Source organism: Coregonus lavaretus (genome assembly GCF_964263955.1).
Source record: "Coregonus lavaretus genome assembly, chromosome: 14".
Classification (NCBI taxonomy): Eukaryota; Metazoa; Chordata; class Actinopteri; order Salmoniformes; family Salmonidae; genus Coregonus; species Coregonus lavaretus.
In genome coordinates, this window is record NC_140001.1 from 36,131,926 (window position 1) to 36,153,855 (window position 21,930).

The 21,930-nt window shown below is 43.9% G+C and overlaps 1 protein-coding gene across 1 annotated transcript in view; it reads right to left on the minus strand.

The window, feature by feature from the left end:
* The window catches only part of LOC311141976 (zinc finger matrin-type protein 4-like), a gene marked incomplete at its 5' end in the record, with an annotated part of 135,801 nt that overhangs the window by 75,372 nt on the left and 38,499 nt on the right, over nt 1-21,930 (minus strand). Inside the window, one exon of the mRNA XM_084177513.1 lies at nt 10,489-10,578. Within this exon, the coding sequence (XP_084033639.1) occupies nt 10,489-10,578 (90 nt within the window). The remainder of the gene's footprint in view (nt 1-10,488; nt 10,579-21,930) is intronic.

Sequence of the window (21,930 nt, forward strand, 5' to 3'; positions counted from 1 at the left end):
TAATGAAAATTACTTTTGACTGTTTTAGAAAGTTACTCATAGGCTGCATCCCAAATGTCTCCCTATTCCCAATGTAGTGCACTACGTTTGACTAGAGCCCTATTGTGCAATATATTGGGAATAGGGTGCCATTTGGGAAGCATACATCATAACACTTTCATTGGTAACGATGACGGCATTTCAGTAGCAATAGCACCCAAATGGACAATTAAAAATTCATGTGTAATTCATGTGGGAATGAGATTAGCCCTCGCAAATAAACACACCTCACCTCTCATCATCATAAAACTGTATTATATTGAGAAAGCCTTGGCTGGTGATTATTACCATACTGCTTGAGTGTAAGATGAATATTTCATTGATATTGCTTGAGCTGAGTGAAAAAATTCACTGTAATGGATTACTGTAGTTTATACAGTAAATAAGTGTATTATCAACAGTTAAATACTGTGAAAGTACCTGCTCTGACAATTTAAATAAACTACAGTAAGTGTACTGCAACCAGCTGCCTATAAGTCCCTGTAAAATTCATAGTAACCCCTTAACAGTGTACTGAGAAGAACACAAATGGATCATACTGATCGATCATGGATCCATTATCATCGTTGTAGTATCTCTTCATCATAAAGAGCACACCAAATAGTAGGGCTACACTAAATGGAATGGAAATGTTTATGTTGGTGCTTTTCTATTCTATACATTTCTATGTTCTATTCATGTTCTGTTCTAATAACCAATTTCTGTGTTCATGCAAGTGACTGATCGGACGAATCCTCACTTATCAGTATCTGCAATTTGGCAGTAAGCCCAGACCTTGTTTTGAGAACGAAAGATATCTCAGTTTCAAGGTCTCAGCTTAGAGAGAAGAAGCCTCGTGAGGTATTGGTCTGTCACATGTTATGAACCAGTATTGGTCGGTCACATGAATTGAACAAAACGGTAATGATGAATTAATTATGCTAAATCATGCAAATATAACTTGTCTGTGTATAGCCGTATATAAGACAACTGCTGGGACTGCCCCAGCAGAGCTCCTGATTGACATGTGTACTGTGGTGCATTGAGTTGGTTGGAACCTCTCCAGCGCACTGACAATAAACGATGATTGATTTAAGATTGACTTTGAGTGTCCCTGTGTAAGAATTTCCACGACAGTGTGTTTTACTCAAACAGTACACCCTAACCATTTCTCATAGTCTCATAATATTTCTGTTCTCCAAAAGAAGGATGTAAAAAGTGAACCAAACAACATGAACAATATCAAATTGATTATTCAAATTGCCATGGAACAGAAATGGGAAATGCTGTTTTGCTGTGAAGTTGGCAGAAAGCAGTAGAATGCCCTATTTGTTTCAGACTCATAATAGGTGTGGAGAGAACGCACGGCACCATCTTCTCTCTCTCACACACCTTGGCATGCTGTGAAATTGAGCCATGCAGTCATTTTCAGGCTTCCTTAGCTCTGGCAGAATGTTTGAAATGGTTCATTATCCTAAGATGTACCTCTGGGGTAGCATCTATTACTCTCCACGACTCCATTGGTACTGTGAGGCGGGGTATTTGTGAATCACAACCTGGCAGTATTGGCTGCTGCCACACCATCATGGCCCAGCCATTCAAATTCAACACCTCCCAAGCAGAAGCTCAATGCACATTCAGAAGAGGAAAGCTGGAAGCATTTCAGAAAATAAGAATGAAAGAATGAGTTTCTTGTTGTTTCACCTTGTAAAGGGGATTACTATAAACTGATGTCTGGGAGGGACCTCTATAGCCTGTCTCTATAGCCGCTCCTCCCCATCCTGCCTTCTGAAGCCAAGCCACGGCACAGATAAATAGATGTGCAATCTGTTGGATATTGCTGAAGGAGAAGTTAAGGCAACCAAGCATAAGACTGCAGTCACTTCTTGTTCAAGTCAAGGCAGTTCACTACAGTACACCTATGCCATCTCCAATCAGCAGCCTGTGTTTGGTGGTTCTGCACTCCGCTCCTCCCCTGCCCGCAATCCCACGTAAGGAAGGAAGAACTCACAGGCCCGTGCCATTGGGCCTCTGGAAACAGACCGTCTTCAACTGACACACATGTCTCTGCACCGGTACCCCCCTGTATATAGCCTCCCTACTGTTATTTTATTTTACTTCTGCTCTTTTTTTCTCAATACTTTGTTGTTGTTGTTGTTTTATTTTACCTTTTATTTCAGGAAAAAAATCATTGTTGGTTGAGGGCTGTAAGTAAGCATTTCACGGTAATGTCTACACCTGTTGTATTCGGCGCATGTGGCAAATACATTTTTATTTTATTTTATTTTATTTGACACACACAGCCACTGGCACTGTGTTGGCGTTAAGCATTATTTTGGAGACCTACACATCAAACAAAGTATTTTTTGCCAAAACAAGTAATTAACATGGGCAAAAACTAGGTACAACTAAACCTGAAAGCAATGTATTTCCTTATTTCTTCTCTTAAAGCTGCAATATGTAACTTTTTGGGTGAACTGACCAAATTCACATAGAAATGTGGCAGAGCGATTTCTGCATATTACACCTTTAACAGCTAGCCTCTAGAGACTAGCCTCTAGAGATAATTAAGTACAAATAGGACATAAGAAGAACTTATTCAATGATATCCATATAAGTTCATGAAAAACAGGCAGATGCTCACAGAGGTGCTTAAAAAAAGCATTTAAATAAAGCCTTTGTTGACTTGATGGTAATAATACATTCTAAGCTTAACATTTTACAAACAGGGAGACCCAAATTATATAATTCAACTTTCCTTCCTCATCATTTTAATAAATGTAGCTAATATATTTATGAACTGCAGTCAAGTTTGTTTATGAGGAGCAAAGTAGTCTGAGATTTGTCTTGCATAGACATGAAGCGGTGCCCCTGCAGATGCCAACCTCTGTACAGACCAGAAGATGCCAACCTGTGTAGACGTCAGCCCTGGGCACTTCCCTGCTCCCCGGTCCCCCTGCTCTGTCTCGCTCTCTTTCAGTCTCTGTCCCTGTCTCTCTCTCTGTCCCTGTTTCTGTCCCTGTCTCAGTCTCTCTCTCTCCATCTCTGTCCCTCTCTCCGTCTCTCTCTTGCTGTCTGCTACTGGGCCTGGGTGTCCTCAACAGTGATTCTCAGCAGGCAAAAGAGCCCCAGACACACAGTTCCACATCTACTTCCTCTGCACAGGTAGAGTGGGGAGGAATGGGCCCCTGCTGCGACTGTGGCACCTGTGTCTCCTCCTATCTGTTTGTAGTAGGATGACTCCTGTCTCCTCACTGGGAGCTTCACACAGGAACAAGCAGCGGGAGGGGGAATGCAAAGTAATAATGTAACATGAAGTCAGAATGACTGTTGTCTCAATGGGGGTCCACAAACAACATGTTGCTATGATCCAATTAGAATAATACTGAGCAACTCCCGATTTAGCTAAGTAGTGTTCTTTTCTCACAAACAAAACCAATATCAATAGGAATAACTCCAGCATACACAAAAGCCAAAATATGGAAATCTACTGTCGCAAAACTACGCATATCTAGGCAAAACTACACCATAGGTCACATGTCAAGCTCATTCCAAGGAGGGCCGAGTGTCTGCAGGTTTTCTCTCCTCCCTTGTACTTGATTACTAATTAGTGACCTTAATTCATCAAAGAACTCCCCTCAATTGAAAGGAAAAACCAAAAACACGCAGACACTAGGCCCTCCCTAGAATGAGTTTGACACCCCTGCCATAGATATGTTCAACCGTCAAAATAAATATTTATTTTGGACACCCTGAACACAAAATAAAAGTTTTGTTTACAACCTATGGAAGACGGGTCATAGCGAACATGTTGCCAAAGAGACGTGGGATTTATTTTGATGCACCATTCAATGTCTGTTCCGCCTCCGTGAGCAGGTTACCACGGTGAACGTACTGAGCGCGGTCAGATTAGCCAGCACAGTTGTCAGCTGAGATCAGCTCAGCCAGGTCCAGACCACACTGACTGGCCAGGCACCACCACCACACAGCCTCCTTGCCAACCCCCAGGGGGTCTCCTCTCTCTCTCTCTCTCTCTCTCTCTCTCTCTCTCTCTCTCTCTCTCTCTCTCTCTCTCTCTCTCTCTCTCTCTCTCTCTCTCTCTCTCTCTCTCTCTCTCTCTCTCTCTCTCTCTCTCTCTCTCTCTCTCTCTCTCTCTCTCTCTCTCTCTCTCTCTCTCTCTCTCTCTCTCTCTCTCTCTCTCTCTCTCTCTCTCTCTCTCTCTCTCTCTCTCTCTCCCACCCCCATCCCGTCCCCCTCTCTCCTGTGTATTTTTAGATGTCATCACCACCTTGAAGCCATGCAACAGCCACTGCCCAGTCACATCAAATCTGTGTTTCACAGCTCTCTACTTTCCCCAATCAAGGAAACATGTCCTTTTGGAATGTACTGGAAATGTCAGGCTATCAACAATATTAAACAACAAAAAAATACTGAAAACATCACAACTCACACCTGCTGTTACAGTCTATATAGAATGACAGTGGATAGTGTGAGTGCATAGTGTGAGCATCGAGGGATAACATTATGGTAACCATAGCCTTAGGCAAGGTGATAAAATGCACAGAATGGAGGAACTTTTCTGCCAACTTATAATGAGATCAGCCACTGAGATGTGTTCTGTGTGGAGTAGTAGAGAGCAGAAGACTGAAAAATGTAATACCTCAGAGAGTTACTGAGCAGATGCACTGGAGAGAGAGAGAGCGAGAGATACACCTGTACACAGGTTATTTTGGGGTTCTCTGGCTCTCTGGGATACTTCAATCTCTCCCACCGCTGAAACTGGATCCCTCTCCACCCCTGGAACTATATCCTGCTACTGCCCATGAAGGGTTGATTTAAACACCACTAATTAAATAGGAGTGAGGCTCTGAGGAGATATTCAATCAGCCCAAAAGTCTTCCCCAGTCGCTAATTGTATCCTCTTTAAAGGCTTCTTCATTGAGTTACAGGACCAGGAGTTAAGGAGGAGATTTTAACTGTCCTTCGGGGGTCACGTATCTATTAGTAACCAATGCCGCTAGGCTGATCCAGTACAAAACAGATGGATATGGCCATGGCAGTCTTCTCTTTTTCTCTTGTGATTTGCTGCCGTTTATTGTCTGTGACTGGATTGGCTGCAGACTGAGCATGTCAGCAGTTATGGGCTTGCATCCCAAATGGCACCCTATTCGGGCCAACGGGGGTCTTGTCAAAAAGTAGTGCACTAGGGAATATGGTGCCATTCGGGATGCATCCATAGTGTCTGTGGACTCCAGTTGAGGTTGAGTGAAAGGGATTGCTGCTTAGGAGACAATGCAAACTAACAGACTAATGACACTGACTAATTGGAAAGAGTAGGTGGGGTGAACGGACCACAGTGCCAACATGCCCTTCTAGTCTCCCACTAATGCTATTCCCATTTTTTAGGCTTTGCATCATCTTCAACCTCGGCTGAATTAGCAGTTTAATAAAAACCATTATGTATGCACTCCCTGAACCAATAAATGAGCATGACTGCTCACACACCGCATCCTTTCTAAGAAAGTAAATGACAACAATGAAGAACTATTTTCAGAAACAATCTTATCATTCCTTCATTCACTCTCTTCATACTCCCATTGCTAAGCAACTGCTCACACTTTATTCCCAGGTAGTAATATACTGTATGAAATATGCATGTATTCCCGTCTCGTTTGCTGTCAAAGCTGCTTTGCTTTTCACCCAAACGATCTCATCTCCACCAAGTGAAAGAGCATTCAATTATTTGTCTCATCTATTTTTGACTGGAGTATGCTGATATCAGTAGGCTGTGACGTTATCAGACATTAGAAAACTCGCTCTGTCGTGGGATGTTCAAGGCTGAGAGAAACTGATTGATGCTCCATCTCCGAGACTCATTATCTGTAGTTTGAGTCATAGGCCAACGCCACTCCATATCTGGTTGCTTAGAGACAATGGATATAGTGATTGTAAATACTCAGGCTTGGTTCCAAATGGCAACCTATTTCCTATAAGGTGCACTTCTTTTGACCAGGGCCCATAGGACTCTGGTGAAAAGTAGTGCACTAAATAAGGAATAGGGTGCCATCCATTTGGGAAACAGCCCCAGACATTTCTCACTGATAAAACACTTACCATCAACGTAAACACATCCCTCCTTCATGGTTCTGATTTCATTCAATTTTTGATTCAAGTGATTATACGATTAACCATCTATTATACATTTCAGACAACACACTACAAACCCAGCCCAAAGCCCAGCTTGAACTAAACACAGACCATCAACCTCTCTTCCCATGAAATTAGCTATGAAAGGCGGACCAGTGCAGTTTTCCGGTCTGGTGTGTTGCTCAGTGATGCTGCTGTATCCAGCACCATGGACACTGAGCATGAGAGCACAGCAGAACACAACATCTGTTGGGAAGTGACCAATTATATAGCTTTCCCTGCTAACACAGAGAGCACAGAGAATACACTTATTCTAGAGGACGGCTGTCACGATCGTCTAACATAGAGGAGGACCAAGGCGCAGCGTTGAACGTGAACATATTTATTTAATAAATGATCACCCGACCAAAACAACAAAACGATGACGTGACAGTCAATGGTCAATAAACAAACCAAACACGAACAAAATCCCACAAACCCGAATGAAAAACAGACAGTTTAAATATGGCTCCCAATCAGAGACAACCCACGACAGCTGACACTCGTTGCCTCTGATTGGGAGTCACTCTGGCCAACATAGAAATAAACACCCATAGAAACAAAACCCATAGATCTACACACCCTGGCTCAACATAACAGTGTCCCCAGAGCCAGGGCGTGACAGTACCCCCCCCCTAAAGGCGCGGACTCCGACCGCGTCAACCAAAACCCACAGGGGAGGGACCGGGTGGGCACTCCGCCTAGGCGGCGGATCCGGCTCCGGGCCTGATCCCCGCTCCCTCTCCAACCCCCCAAAGTACCCCTGGTCCGGTCTGGCCCCGCTGGCCGGAGCTGGACTGCACACTGGTGGAGCGGATTGCTCTAGCTCCGGCGTGAAGCATCTGACCGGTGCCGGACCAGCCACCGGTGGAACAGGCACGGGCCGTGCCGGACTGACGACGCACACCACTGGCTTGGTGTGGGGAGCAGGAGCGGGCCGAGCCGGGCTGTCGAAGCGCACCCCTGACTTGGTGCGGGGAACAGGCACGGGCCGTGCCGGACTGACGACGCACACCACTGGCTTGGTGTGGGGAGCAGGAGCGGGCCGAGCCGGGCTGTCGAAGCGCACCCCTGACTTGGTGCGGGGAACAGGCACGGGCCGTGCCGGACTGACGACGCACACCACTGGCTTGGTGTGGGGAGCAGGAGCGGGCCGAGCCGGGCTGTCGAAGCGCACCCCTGACTTGATGCGGGGAGCAGGAACGGGCCGAGCCGGGCTGACGAAGCGCACCACTGACTTGGTGCGGGGAGCAGGAACGGGCCGAGCCGGGCTGTCGAAGCGCACCCCTGACTTGGTGCGGGGAGCAGGAACGGGCCGAGCCGGGCTGTCGAAGCGCACCACTGACTTGGTGCGGGGAGCAGGAACGGGCCGAGCCGGGCTGTCGAAGCGCACCCCTGACTTGGTGCGGGGAGCAGGAATGGGCCGGACTGGGCTGGCGACGCGCACCGTAGACTTGGTGCGAGTGGCAGGAACAGGCCGGACCGTACTGGGAACACACACCACTGGCCCTACGTGGGGGTACCTCTCGCCGTGCCTCTACATCCTCCCTCCCCCTGGTGACCAGTGACTCCCGTAACCTGGCGGCCTCCTGCTGCCCCGTCGTCCACGGCGTTAGCCCCCCTCTAAAAAATTTCTGGGCGTCTCCCCTACCCGTGGACCAGGTCTCCATGTCCCTCGCCAGCCTTTCGCCCTTCTGCCACAAGGTCAAGCCCTTCTCTTCCTCACTCGGCTTGACCCAGTCGAGGAGGCGAAGGAGATCTGTTAGGGATCTCCCTGGCGATGGCTCCTGGACACGCTGCTTGGTCACATCTTGGTGGGATTTTCTGTCACGATCGTCTAACATAGAGGAGGACCAAGGCGCAGCGTTGAACGTGAACATATTTATTTAATAAATGATCACCCGACCAAAACAACAAAACGATGACGTGACAGTCAATGGTCAATAAACAAACCAAACACGAACAAAATCCCACAAACCCGAATGAAAAACAGACAGTTTAAATATGGCTCCCAATCAGAGACAACCCACGACAGCTGACACTCGTTGCCTCTGATTGGGAGTCACTCTGGCCAACATAGAAATAAACACCCATAGAAACAAAACCCATAGATCTACACACCCTGGCTCAACATAACAGTGTCCCCAGAGCCAGGGCGTGACAACGGCGATCCACAATAGACAACAGTATTGGAGCTTTGATCTTAAAAGCAGATGAAAAGGTAAAATAGGGCCGTAGAGAAAATAAATAATTGCCTCAGCTACCTCCAGCAGCCTATTCCCTAGTTGCCATTTTTGGAAGCTGTTTATTTTGTGCAGTCTGTTCATGTAGGGAAATGAATAAATACTAATCCCCCTATTGAGGACTGCATGCACGCTGCAGTGGGTAATACAGTAATACATTTTACTGGTCTGGCAGTTATATTTTCAAATATAAGTCGGGTGTTATGATATTTATGTAAACGCCTAGTCATCAATGAGAACTGGCCATGTGAGAAATCCAAGGGCAACGTTATTGCTATTTTTTACGGAATATAGGACATGTTTTTACCTTGAGCATGGGAGCTGGACCATCAAGGAAGGCATCTCAAAAGTTGAATTTCCATGAAATGGTCAATAAAGTTATCGTATCGTACAGTATAGTATCATCGATATCTAAGACTCAAAGTCAAAGTGGGATAACTAATAGAACGTCTGCCATCAGGTTACAAATACAAATGGTTTCAAAAATCATCTGTAAGGAATGGTAGTGATAGCTCTCTGTGAAAGGTGGAAAACACATGAAACCAACAGCACGATGTCCAGATCAAACAATCCCAAGCGGTTTCTAATTTGCCTCTAGCCCCAGGTTTCCAGGCTGGCTTCTGTACAAGGTCTTCCTGTGATGAGGACTAATCAACAGCTCTAGAAGGGCAGACTGAGGTAAGAGGGGGAGAAGAGAGGAGCAGGGCAGACAGAGGGAGAGGAGGGGGGGATAGAGAGAGAGGGGGAAGACAGAGAGAGAGAAAGAGAGAGAGGGAGGGAGAGAGAGGACGAGGTGAGACAGGCAGAGAGACAGAGGGAGAGGAGGGGGGAGAGAGGGTCCCGTGTGGCTCACTTGGTAAAGCATCGCACTTGCAATGGCAGGGTTGTGGGTTTGATTCCCACGGGGGTATGCATGCACTCATCACTGTAAATTGCTCTGGATAAGAGCGTCTGCTAAATGACTAAAATGTAGAGAGAGGAGGGATAGAGCTCTCTCCCCAGACAAGTCCTTATCAGATCCAGAGGAGGAGATCTTCTTGACTGATAGCTGGCAGACTGAGACTAATCACAGCTGAGACCTGAGTCTGCGGCTCCTCTCCTGACTGATATACACACTCACTCTAACTGAGACACGCAATATGGCTCTGTTCCTTACTGATCTACACAAACCCAATCTGACACTACTGCGACAGCTCTACTTTCACCGCCGCTGTCTCCCCACACCAATGAATCTCAACTCCAAAAGCCAAGAATACACGCATTGATATGATAATATTACATAAACCCTGTAACTGGGATTGTGCAGAATGCTGATAAAACACATATGCTGCAGGTTTTGTCCTAATGCAGAACAGAAAGCCCACCTGCAAATAGCTTAACAACTGTTTGTCTCTGTCTTTTTCTTGGCTCAGTGTATGCTTTGATTCAGCATAGATAGGCGGAGAGACGCTAGCTAGCACAAACACACCACCACCACCACCACCACCATCACCATCACCACCACCACCACCACCACCCATTTCCCTTGTAGTTTCTCTCAGGCAAGAAGGAAGAGCTTAATCACAAGCATTACAACCCAAACACGTATCGACCGGGGGCTGACAGCAGAACATAATTGCAGCTGTCAAAAATGGCATGTATTCTGATTTACATGGGAGAAATGTGATGTACCTCCCTTTCTCTCAATGTGCTCTTTTCACTTGACGGAAAGCTACTCTGCTTCCTCTGGCATCCTGGACCTTCGGCTTTCAGTTCATTGTCACTTCCTACTTATCTATTCACCATTCTGACAGGAGGCAAGAGGGTCAAGACGTAGTGGTAGGAATCAATAACAGGAGGGTCCATTAATAGAGAAAGTTGACCACTCCTGTGACTGTGAGTGAGTGCAGCCAGAGATGAGACGAGATGAGTTTGTATCTATAGGGCCATGCAATTTGCAACAAATGTTGCGCACAAAAAAATCTTAGGGTACCATTGTAGATGTGTGAACACACATATAGTGAGATGTATCATTTATAGTAGTAGTGGCTGCTGTACTCACATTGTCTGTTCTGAGTTTCTTAGCTGGGCAGCCTCCATCCACGGGATGTAGCATGTAATACAGTCGTACTTTATTGGCATGTTTCCGACTCTAGAAGGGAAAAGGGGGGAAGAAAAAACTAATATTAGAAACAACATGAAAATACCAATATTTCCTATTTGTCTTGATATGGCCCCCCAAAGGTTTTAATTATGGAATGAATTGCATATCTACATTCTGATACATTTTCTCATTATTGTAATGCCATTGAACGTCTCCCACAGTGCCATATTGGGCATCAGGGAACTGAATGGTGAGATTGTATTATGAAGAACAAGAAAACTGGTGAATTCTACTGCAGATGGCTGCTTGCTGTCTGACACTGAGGCTGCGTCCCAAATGGCACCCAATTCCCTACATAGTGGACTACTTTTGACGAGACTGGTAAAAAAAAATACATAGGGAATAGGGTGCCATTCGGGACACAGCCCCTGTCGGACACTGGATCCAATTAATAATTACTTCAGCTTCCATTAAAGGTGCAAGAGGCCCTCACCACAGACTCATCTATCCTTCGGCTTGGACAGCAGACAGACAGAGCTGCCTTTGGGCTGGGGTGGGGATGGAGGGATAGAAGGAGGACAGAAGAGGGAGAGGGAGGACAGGAGAGAGAGGGCAGTCGATTCCCCCACCAGTTTACAGGCTGCCAGTTCCAAAAAAATTAAAGAAGGGGTCAAAGATGGGGGTGAGGAGCACCAGTGAAGTGTTCAATGAAGGAATTCCTTTAAAAACCTTTCATTCATCTCGAAAAGAGAGGAATAGATTTGCCATTCTTCTCTGACGAGGCGTGATGCCAAATGGACGAGCACTCATGCAGTGCGACAGACAGACAGACAGACAGACGGCTCCCAGGTTGTCCTCACAGAGACACAGGATGCATCCCAAATGACACCCTATTCCCTATATAGTGCAATACTTTCGACCAGGGCCCAAGGCTCTTGTCAAAAGTTGTGCAATATAGGGATTAGGGCGCCATTTGAGGACAGAGTCAGAGACCCATATTGCCAGCTCAGATGGGGGAGATTGATCCTGAGAAATCTATTTGTTTTTTTGCCTTTCTTATTTCCGGCTGGGCTATTGCACCATGAGCCTATTGCACTGTGAAAAGGGCTCTAGCTGAGAAATAAACTATCAGGTATTATATTAGTGGCAGGAGGAAGGTTATTGCAGCTCAAACAGACAACAACAAGGGAATGAAACAATCATGCAGGAGCTCTCTCTCATCCAATCTCTCAGTAAGTGTGCTCTGAAAGCATTCCTTTGATAGTATTTTTATTTATATCATGAGGGTGACACCAGGGGAATTGCTACAGAGGGGGAACCCTAGTAGAGGGGTATCCCCCGGATGAAATAAATAAATAAATCCAACAGCTAAATGCATCAATCAGGTGCACTTTGAGATGAACATTGAGAGATTACATCTACTAAGAATGTTACAACAACAAAAACCACAAATAATTAACTTATGTCCATTTTACTCAAAAGCCAATACAATATAAATACATTATAAGACATTCAGGTAACTTGCATCTTCCCACCTGCCACAGCAGACACTGCCAGTTTATAATTACAGCAGCTACTGTGAGTCTCTCTACCCTGGAACACATACATCTACAGTGTATTACCAAAAAACTCCATACTACTCAACAACTTCAAACATAGACTCTGACCTGTCCAATGAGCCAAACGTCTTAAAGAATTCCACAGTTAACAAAGCATCCTCACAATCTTACCAAAGGTGGCTTAGTATGAAGATATGTAGAAACTGCTTCTTCAATAGAAATCCCTGATCACGCTTGTAGGAGATGTCATTGCGACGTTAGCTAGCTAAGCTCATTCGCAGGAACACGCATGTGCAGGCCGTCAAATCAAAGGCAACGAAAATGAAAACTTGTCAGTTTACACACACACACACACACACACACACACATTTCAGTAAAAGAAAATAACATGCTTACAATTGTTGTCAATCTCACAGCATAGGATGATGGGGCTTGGTGTTGAAATTATTATTGAAAATGATATCATCATAATCCAATGACTCAGATAGTTATCTTTCAAAGGAGAGATGTGGCAGAGCTTTACAATACCGAAGTACAGTGCATTCCACTGAATACATGCATTTTCTGTACTATATTTACTGCCCTATTCACACATATTTGTTTTAAAACTATGATAACATTTACCATCACACTATTTAATTTGATATTTTAGGTCCATGGGCATATCTGAAACAAATCTGTAAAAATTATGTGATGAAGCTTTTAAATCTGGCCTTATAAATAACACAAAGATATGTCAAATCAGGTAATGCCAAATTTAAGTCTGCATTAAGTATGCTTTCAAGTGATTGGCATTGGAAAATTCAGGAAAGCAGAAAGAAAATCATCAGGCAATCATTGTGTATTTCATCTTTCTTAGAGCAGAAGATATGTTCCTGAGAGTCAGCTTTCAGGAATGGGGTCATAATTGCTAATAGCCCAAACCGTTCCAAGGCTGGAGCCAAATTCATAGGAAGAAAATAAGTAAGCATTTCACTGTTAGTCTACACCTGTTGTTTACGAAGCATGTGACAAATAAAATTTGATTTGATTTGATTTTCATTAAAATTGAGAAAATCATAATTGGTCCTAAAGCACACCAGTGCCTTTTTTTACAGCCTGCAATTTCACAATTCTTCGACCATCAAAAGGTTTGGGGCTGGACCAAATATATTCAGGGATTCAGCCCCAGAAGCCACCATTAACGACACAGATAGGTGCCACTCTCCTATGTTGCATCCATCTGAATGCACTATGAGTTTATCTGCTCTGAGGCAATACACACACTGTGCTGCTGGCAATGTGAACTTCTACTAACTACAGCATTGGAACACAGCCTACATACAACCAACCCAATGGCAACAGAGGACCTAAAGGCACTGAAAGAAACCAACACCCCTAGGGAACCTGAAAGACCTCAGTGTGTCAGTTGGTTTATTATGACTGTATCCCAAATGGTACCCTATTTACTATTTAGTGCACCACTATTAGTGCACTATACACTATTACACCACTAGTAGTGCACTTTATAGGGAAAAGGGTGCCATTTGGGACACAACCTTTAACTGGGGATAGGGGAAACTTAGAAGAAAGTACAGTTGTGAAGGATGAGCGAGAAGCAACCAACCACCAGTGTAAGAGAGTAAAACCTGGTCATGGAGAATCATCTCCACCACTGATGGCATTGGTGATGATGTCTCCATGGGGAGACTTATGTCTGCCCACTATAGGCAGTCTCTGTCCCAAATTGTTTATAGTGCACTACTCGTGCTCTGGTCAAAAGTAGTGCACTATATAGGGAATAGGGTGGCAGTTGGGATGCAAACACAAAGACCACAGGGTGAGACTGCGTGAAATTCTCAAGAAAATACAAGGAAAATAAAACAAAGTGTATCATGATGCTAAAGGATAGTTGTGATTCTGTTGATATCCGTTGTGCCTGAAGTGTTTAGAGTAGTGGTAAACTACGCAGTTCCTTTGCATTCTCTTTATCTATTGTAGAAAAGTGTCAAAACCAATTGAGAAAATGTAAATCCCACAACATTCATTTTCAAACTGTTTGCGCAGGTTGACGTTGTCCTGGAGGCAGAACTGAGCGATTTCCGCTAGATTGGCCAGCTGCAAAGTCAAAATGGGCTTTTTGGTCTTAATTTAAGTTTAGGGTTCGGCATTAGAGTTAGCAGTGTGGTTAAGGTTTGGGTTAAGGTTAGGGTTAGGTTTAAAATCTGATTTTATGACTTTGTGGCTGTGCCAGCTAGTGACCACTCTGCAAAGCTGCCTCCAGAACAAGATTGATGAGAAAAACACTAACCTGCACTTTTTGCATGACTGACCGTTGCATTCCTGTAGTTTCAGGATGCCACAAGTCAATACTGCTTGCTCACTCACAGACAGAATGTCCTGTTAGCAACATCTGCAGTCATCATACTGAACTGCTTGCTAATATGACTGTTAGTGTTACGTAACATCATGTTGTGGCAGACTGGTTGGTCTGCCTCTTGGGAACTAATTGGAGCCATTTAAATGAGACAACCCTTAAGTGTGTTCTGATTTGGACTGGACAAGTTGGCCTGCTGGGTAATAGAGCAGGCTAGCAACCCTTGAGGAGGCCTCATTACGTAAAGAATTCAGTCAGACAAACCAGGCCTGACACAGATTAGGTCAGGTAAACTCCAGAGAGAGACACTCTAGGATGGGGAAGGGGGATGGGGCTGTGTGGCTGTCTCATCGCTAGATCCCCTTCCTGTCTGAGTGTGTTTGTGTTTGTGTGTCTGTGTATGTGTGTGTGTCAGCAGGCAGGGCTAACACTGGGCTCTTGGTGTTCTTCACTGTATAATGCAACTGTGTCTGGTTTACAGTGAACGGACGACTAACATCCTTGACTGTATTTAGCATGTAGTTTAATCTGTACCCTATTGATTACCATTAACTTGGTGTTTCAGGACATATCATAGATCACTGCATGGAAACACATCACCATTCACGCTGCAAATTGTATGTAAGGGCAGAGAAAAATACCGTTTTCCACAGCTCTACCTTCTTACTTAGTAGTTTATTCATAGTCCAGCACCCAAAACGTACTTTGTTCCTACCAAGAAGGACACCTTTTTGGAATGTTAAAGATCTCCTACCAACAACCCTACCACCATGTCATTTCTATACTATGCTATCCCATCCTCCCCGTTCAGTCTTGTCTAGTGGTGAATAATCTCTGCACTTAGAACCCAATCAGCTACGAGAGACTGTGGTGAAGTGCTGCTCACTTCTTGTGTTTTCTGCACATAGCTGTGGGCAATGGATTCTTCAGACACCATATAAACCCAGCTGTTGCCTGAATGGATGAGTGCAGAGTTTATCAGGGCTGTGTCCCAAATGGCACCCTACTCCCTATAGTGTGCACTACTTTTGTGCAGGGCCCACAAGGCTCTGGTCTAAAGTACTGCACTATATAGGGAATAGTGTGCCATTTGGGACACAACTAAGAGCAGAGCAGAGAAGCACGCCGTCAGTGCACTCCGTCAGTGAATGCCGTCAGGCTGCGTACAGTTAAATGTGAAACAGTGGAGGACTAATTGATGTGACTGTATATGTGAACACCCATGCTGGGTTCCATTTTGAGGAGCTGAGAAGTTGCTATACCCACCAGCACAACCTGCAGTGTTCCCTATTAGTGTTCTGAATGTCCTTTTGTCAAACTCTCTCTCTCCAGTTCACATCCACTTTCTGTCTGTGTCAGTTTGTGTTCATCATATTTACTATCTAACAATCAAATTCGATCCTTTCTTGCTTGGCTATACATGCATAACAGTAACCACAGCACTTCACTGAAGCGCATGTTGAATTAGAGCCAATTCGTTTTTTGAAAAATGTATTGACATAGTTGTTTTCAGTAAACACCCATCTTTCCAATTCATCAAAATGTTTTCTTGATTTGGACCCCAGATACCTATCTTATCTGTTGATTTGAAGTCCTCCTCACATAATCTTTCTTTTATAGTTCAAACACACCCAGACTCTGACAGCATGGCGGCTGCTCTGTGGTCTTTCATATGAAATCCAGAACAATTTGGCAGGAGGGAGGGCTCCCTTTAGATCAGTCGACAATGGGGGAGGCAGCACTACCCTAGACACTTGACAGAATGCTGTCACGAAACTAGGCCAGACAGACAAGAATATCAATATTCAACTCCCACCAAAAAACACACTGAACAAATGCGGTAGATAGTACCTGCCATGACCAAAACCCACTGACATAAAAGGCCACGGCTTCTATTGAACAAAACATTCCACATTAGAAATAATCAAAACGATCCCCTTGGCTGTCATGTCAACTATGCTACTGAATCAAATGGAACATGGATCATGTTCCCAAACTAGGGGTTGCGACTTGTTGTGGGGTCGCCTGATATGAAAATGGGGTCACGGGAGAATTTCCAAAATCCTAAAAAAGATATATATATATATATATATATATATATTTACAAAAATATATATATATATATATATATTATAATATTGTCTTTGTATCTCAAAATCATTGTATGTGGTTAACCTTAAACATCTAAATGAAAATTATTCAAATCTAAAAGATAAAATTCAACCAGAGCGCGCCCTTAGATCATGGGAAAAGGCCGCACTTGACCGTTGCACTTGAATCATTCCCACGGTGAATGGCTAGGCCGACTGCGCTATGAAACCACACACTATTGCAGAGACGTTGATATTACCGTCCGCAATTGATATTGTGAAAACAATGTGTGGGGAGGCAGAGGCACAGAAACTCACATCAATACCTTTGTCAGATAACAGTGTGAAACAAATAATTCATGCTATTGCTAGCAATCAAGAGGAAACTGACTGAACGACTCAAAAACTCCCCACCTATGCTCTCCAAATGAATGTTAGCTGTGAGGGCCGGGATGCCCATGCATTGACATTTGTTCGCTATACATGTCGGGGATGCTATTCACAAGGACATATTGTTCTGTCTCACGATTGCATGAAACGGCATAGGGGATGTTCAGTGTGCTGCGTGGCTATATTGACAAAAAACAGAATCCATATGGGATCGAATGGTGGGCTTTTGCACAGATGGTGCTCCATCTATGGCGGGACGGAGGGCAGGCCTCTGCACTCTAGTTATGAATGTGTCTCCCTCTACCATATGGAGGCATTGTATGATACACCGAGAGCAACTGGCATCAAAAGAGCTGAGCACAGAACTCTGTCAAAAACTGACTGGGAAAAATACCAACTCCAAATTCCAACTTTCTGACCCGAAGATCACTGACGTCATGACTTGACCTCGTATTTTTCCAAATTCCCAGTTATCTTGAAAGCACTATAAAACTCATGGCAGGCTAACCTTCGCCAGCTCATATCTGTGTGAATCTGGATTCAGTGCTCTCGTCTGCATTCAAATCAAATACTGATCCAAATTGGATGTGACAGCAGAGATGAGGTGCGCACTGTCGACTATGCCCTCTGACTTTGAGAAGCTCTGACGCGACATGAATCAAGCACACCCATCTCATTAGTGGTGGTGAGATATGAGACATTATGTCAGACTAATTTGCAATTGACTGCCATAGCCCCAAATAAAAAAGCAAACATTGGCTGTTAATGACATAATTTTTTTCTCATGGTTGGGGTCGCGAGAATGTTCAGATATCAAAATGGGGTCATGAACCCCTGGTATACAGTGTATGTTGTGTATGTCTCATCGGAATAGATTACTATTATCCATGTGAAAAATGTAATGGATATAACAGCACTCAGCTCCCTTCTGCTGTGTACATTGCCAGGTGCTTGAGGCAAAACAAGTAGTTGTTGGTTGGGAGGGCGAGTGACTACCTTTTAAATTCTTCAACTCGTAAGTGCAGCAGTTCATGGAGAAACTACATTTTAAAAAGTCCTGCGTGATATTGTGAATATCGAGAGATAATTGCCAATGAGAGACATGAGGACCGGGAACAGAATCACAAGCTACAACCTCACTGACAGACTAATGGCTATAAGTACCACTTTAGTCAGAAAAGGTATCAGACTCCATTTCAAATTGATTATGAGCTGAGGTAATGGTAACATTACGTGTGTGTGTGTGTGTGTGTGTGTGTGTGTATGATCAACAGTATCGAGAAAAAAACTAATCAATTTCCAAAACCAGTGACCATGTCATGAAAAGGCAGGCCTGGGAAATAATAGGTTGGTAGCCTGGGACATTCAAAGGGAACACTGGTGTAGGATCAAACCTCTATGGGATATGGATCGAAAAGGAAATAGTGCATAAAGGATCGGACCCTTTTTTTCAATTTCCGCCTAAAATGACATACCCAAATCTAACTGCCTGTAGCTCAGGACCTGAAGCAAAGATATGCATATTTTTGATACCATTTGAAAGGAAACACTTTGAAGTTTGAGGAAATGTGAAATTAATGTAGGAGAATATAACACATTAGATCTGGTAAAATATAATACAAACAAAAAAACATGCGTTTTCTATTATTCTTTGAAATGCAAGAGAAAGGCCACAATATAATATTGCAGTTTAGGCGCAATTTAGATTTTGGGCAATAGATGGCAGCAGTGTGTGTGCAAAGTTTCAGATTGATCCAGTGAAGCATTGCAATACTGGGCTATTTTGTATCAAGTCTGTCCAAATGTGCCGAATTGGTAAATTGATACATTTTCAAGTACATAACTATAGAGAACATACAAAAATGATATGGTAATACAAAATGTAAGTTTACACACTCCCAGGAATGTCATACATGATGGATCATTAGCTTATACACTAACATCTACACATCTAGATGGCCGGGCGGGGTGGGTATGGATCCAGAGACAGCAGGGGTTCAAACTGTAGAACCCAGTTCCTACATTTGAATATAAAAATTTATTTTATCAAACAAAACTATGCTACATTCTATCTCTGGGACTCTTAGGATGACAAATCAGAGCAAGATTACTGAATGTAAGTACATTATTTACCTTCAGAGGTGAATGTATCAAACCAGTTGCCGTGATAAGTTTGTTGTTGTTGTGCACTCTCCTCAAACAATAGCATGGTATTTATTCACTGTAATAGCTACTGTAGATTGGACAGTGCAGTTAGATTAACAGGAATTTAAGCTTTCTGCCCATATAAGACATGTCTATGTCCTGGAAAGTTTGCTGTTACTTACAACAGTCATGCTAATCACATTAGCGCATGTTAGCTCAACCGTCCCGTATACGGGACACCGATCCCGTAGAGGTTAAAATTCAGTTGGCAACTCAGAGGACAGACTCCCTACTATGCCCTGGGACTCCTCAAATGTTTTGTTTTCCCCCTTCTGACAGCCCCTCACATTATACTTCATTCCTATTCCCCATCGCTTCAAAAGCCTTTGTTCTTACCATTAGCAGTTGCAGTATGCGATGTATTTAGAAATGATTGCATTTGGGGGCTTACTGAAGTTTTATCAGCAAAGAAATGAACAAGAATATGGCACAAATTGGGAGGCTGCTTTCTTCTTTTTCCCCTCTATAAAAGTACAGATTTCCCCTCCAAACGAAGCCCAAAATATTACATGATTAAAGGCAAGAAAGTACACTATATATATAAAAATATGTAGACACCCCTTCAAATGAGTGGATTCGGCTATTTCAGCCACACCCATTGCTGACAGGTGTATAAAATCGAGCACACAGCCATGCAATCTCCATAGACAAACATTGGCAGTAGAATGGCCTTACTGAAGAGATCAGTGACTTTCAACGTGGCACCGTCATAGGATGCCACTTTTCCAACAAGTCAGTTCGTAAAATTTCTGCCCTTCTAGAGCTGCCCCGGTCAACTGTAAGTGCTGTTATTGTGAAGTGGAAACATCTAGGAGCAGCAATGGCTGAGCGCTGATCGTCTGTCCTCGGTTTCAACACTCACTACCGAGTTCCAAACTGCCTCTGGAAGCGACGTCAGCACAATAACTGTTCATCGGGAGCTTCATGAAATGGGTTTCCATGGCTGAGCAGCCGCACACAAGCCTAAGATCATCATGTGCAATGCCAAGCGTCTTCTGGAGTGGTGTAAAGCATGACAATGCCCCTGTGCACAAAGCGAGGTCCATACAGAAATGGTTTTGCGAGATCGGTGTGGAAGAACTTGACTGACCTGCACAGAGCCCTGACCTCAGCCCCATCAAACACCTTTGGAATGAATTGGAATGCCGATTGCGAGCCAGGCCTAATTGTCCAAAATTAGTGCCCGACCTCACTAATGCTCTTGTGGCTGAATGGAAGCAAATCCCCAACATCTAGTGGAAAGCCTTCCCAGAAGAGCGAGGGCTGTTATAGCAGCAAAGGGGGGACCAACTCCATATTAATGCCCATGATTTTGGAATGAGATGTTCGACGAGCAGGTGTCCACATACTTTTGGTCATGTAGTGTATGTTACTGTATTTTTTAAATGCCTTTTGGGGTCCATTATATCTCACATATTGATGGATCACAACCAATTTCATGCCATCTGTAACACAGGAAATTAACACGCCCAGGGAACAAAGTTATTTTTTTGCCACCATGAACCAAAGCTGAAATTCACAACATTGGAAATTCAAGCCTCTCCTATCCTTTGGAGATATGGCTGAAAATACGAAGGGTTTTAGTTCATTATATATTTTAAATTAAAACCTGCCAAAGTCCTCAGCTTAGGAGTTTAGTCATGCCAAAATCATGAAAGAATTCTATCTCGGTGGAGAAAAGGATCTGCATCTCATGCTATTCCAGTTTAATTTGCCTCACCAGCCTGTCTCTCCCTTGTCAGAATAATTTCAGACTGTAACTAACTTGTTTAATCTTCATTAAAGAAAAATAAGGATGTCTACCATATAGTACGACAGCGTCCCAAATGTCACCCTTTTGGGTCTGGTCAAAAGTAGTGCACTATGTAAAGAATAGGGTGCCATTTGGGACGCAACCTACCTCTGTCTCAGCTCAGCAGTGCCATTTAAAAGACTCTGAGTCACAATTGATCTTGCAGAAAATATTTCTAATAATAAACGCTCCCCAAGCCTTGCCTGAGAATACTAATAAAGCCTTGCCTGAGGATACTAATACAGAATACAACTCCAATTAAATATTGTGTAAAGGCTGTAGTCTCAGAACTAACAAATTAAAATACATACAGAAATATATTGGGGACCCTCAACAACACTCTCCAGTCAAACATCTTGAAGTATCATAATTAGAGAGTTAGGAGTTTATGTTTTGACATTAGGTCAACAGCTTTGAGTTTAAAACCGTTTAAGTTTCATGCAGGTCTTGTTTTGATTAAAGGATTACATTTATTTTTATCATCAATTGCACACAAGGTCCAACCGACACTTAACTTTCGCTTTTAACCCAACCCCTCTGGATCGGGTGGTGCGGGGGGCTGCCACATTGGCCACCCGGGGAGCTGTTGTTGTGGGGGGGTTAACTGCCTTGCTCAAGGGCAGAACAACAGATTTTTCACCTTGTTGGCTCGGGGATTCGACCTGGCAACCTTTCAGTTACTGCCACAACACTAACCACTAGGCCACCTGCCGTTTTGATAGACCTCCAGAGCATTTGCCTGGCGGCAGGTTTGGAAGAGGTGCGTAGCTAGCAAGTGCATGCAAGGTTGGTGATTATCTTGCTTGTATGGCCTGGTTAATGTATTGACATACAGCTTCCCAATGGTGGGAACCCTGCAATCCACTACCTTAGTAGTAGTTGAGCAATGAGTAAAGGACTACAGCTGAATTGACCAATTGATAATGATGTTACTGTAACCCAAACATTGGCCAGTGTGTGTCCCTTGTGACAACAGGGTTAAAAAGCAATGCAGTTGTCTGATGTATG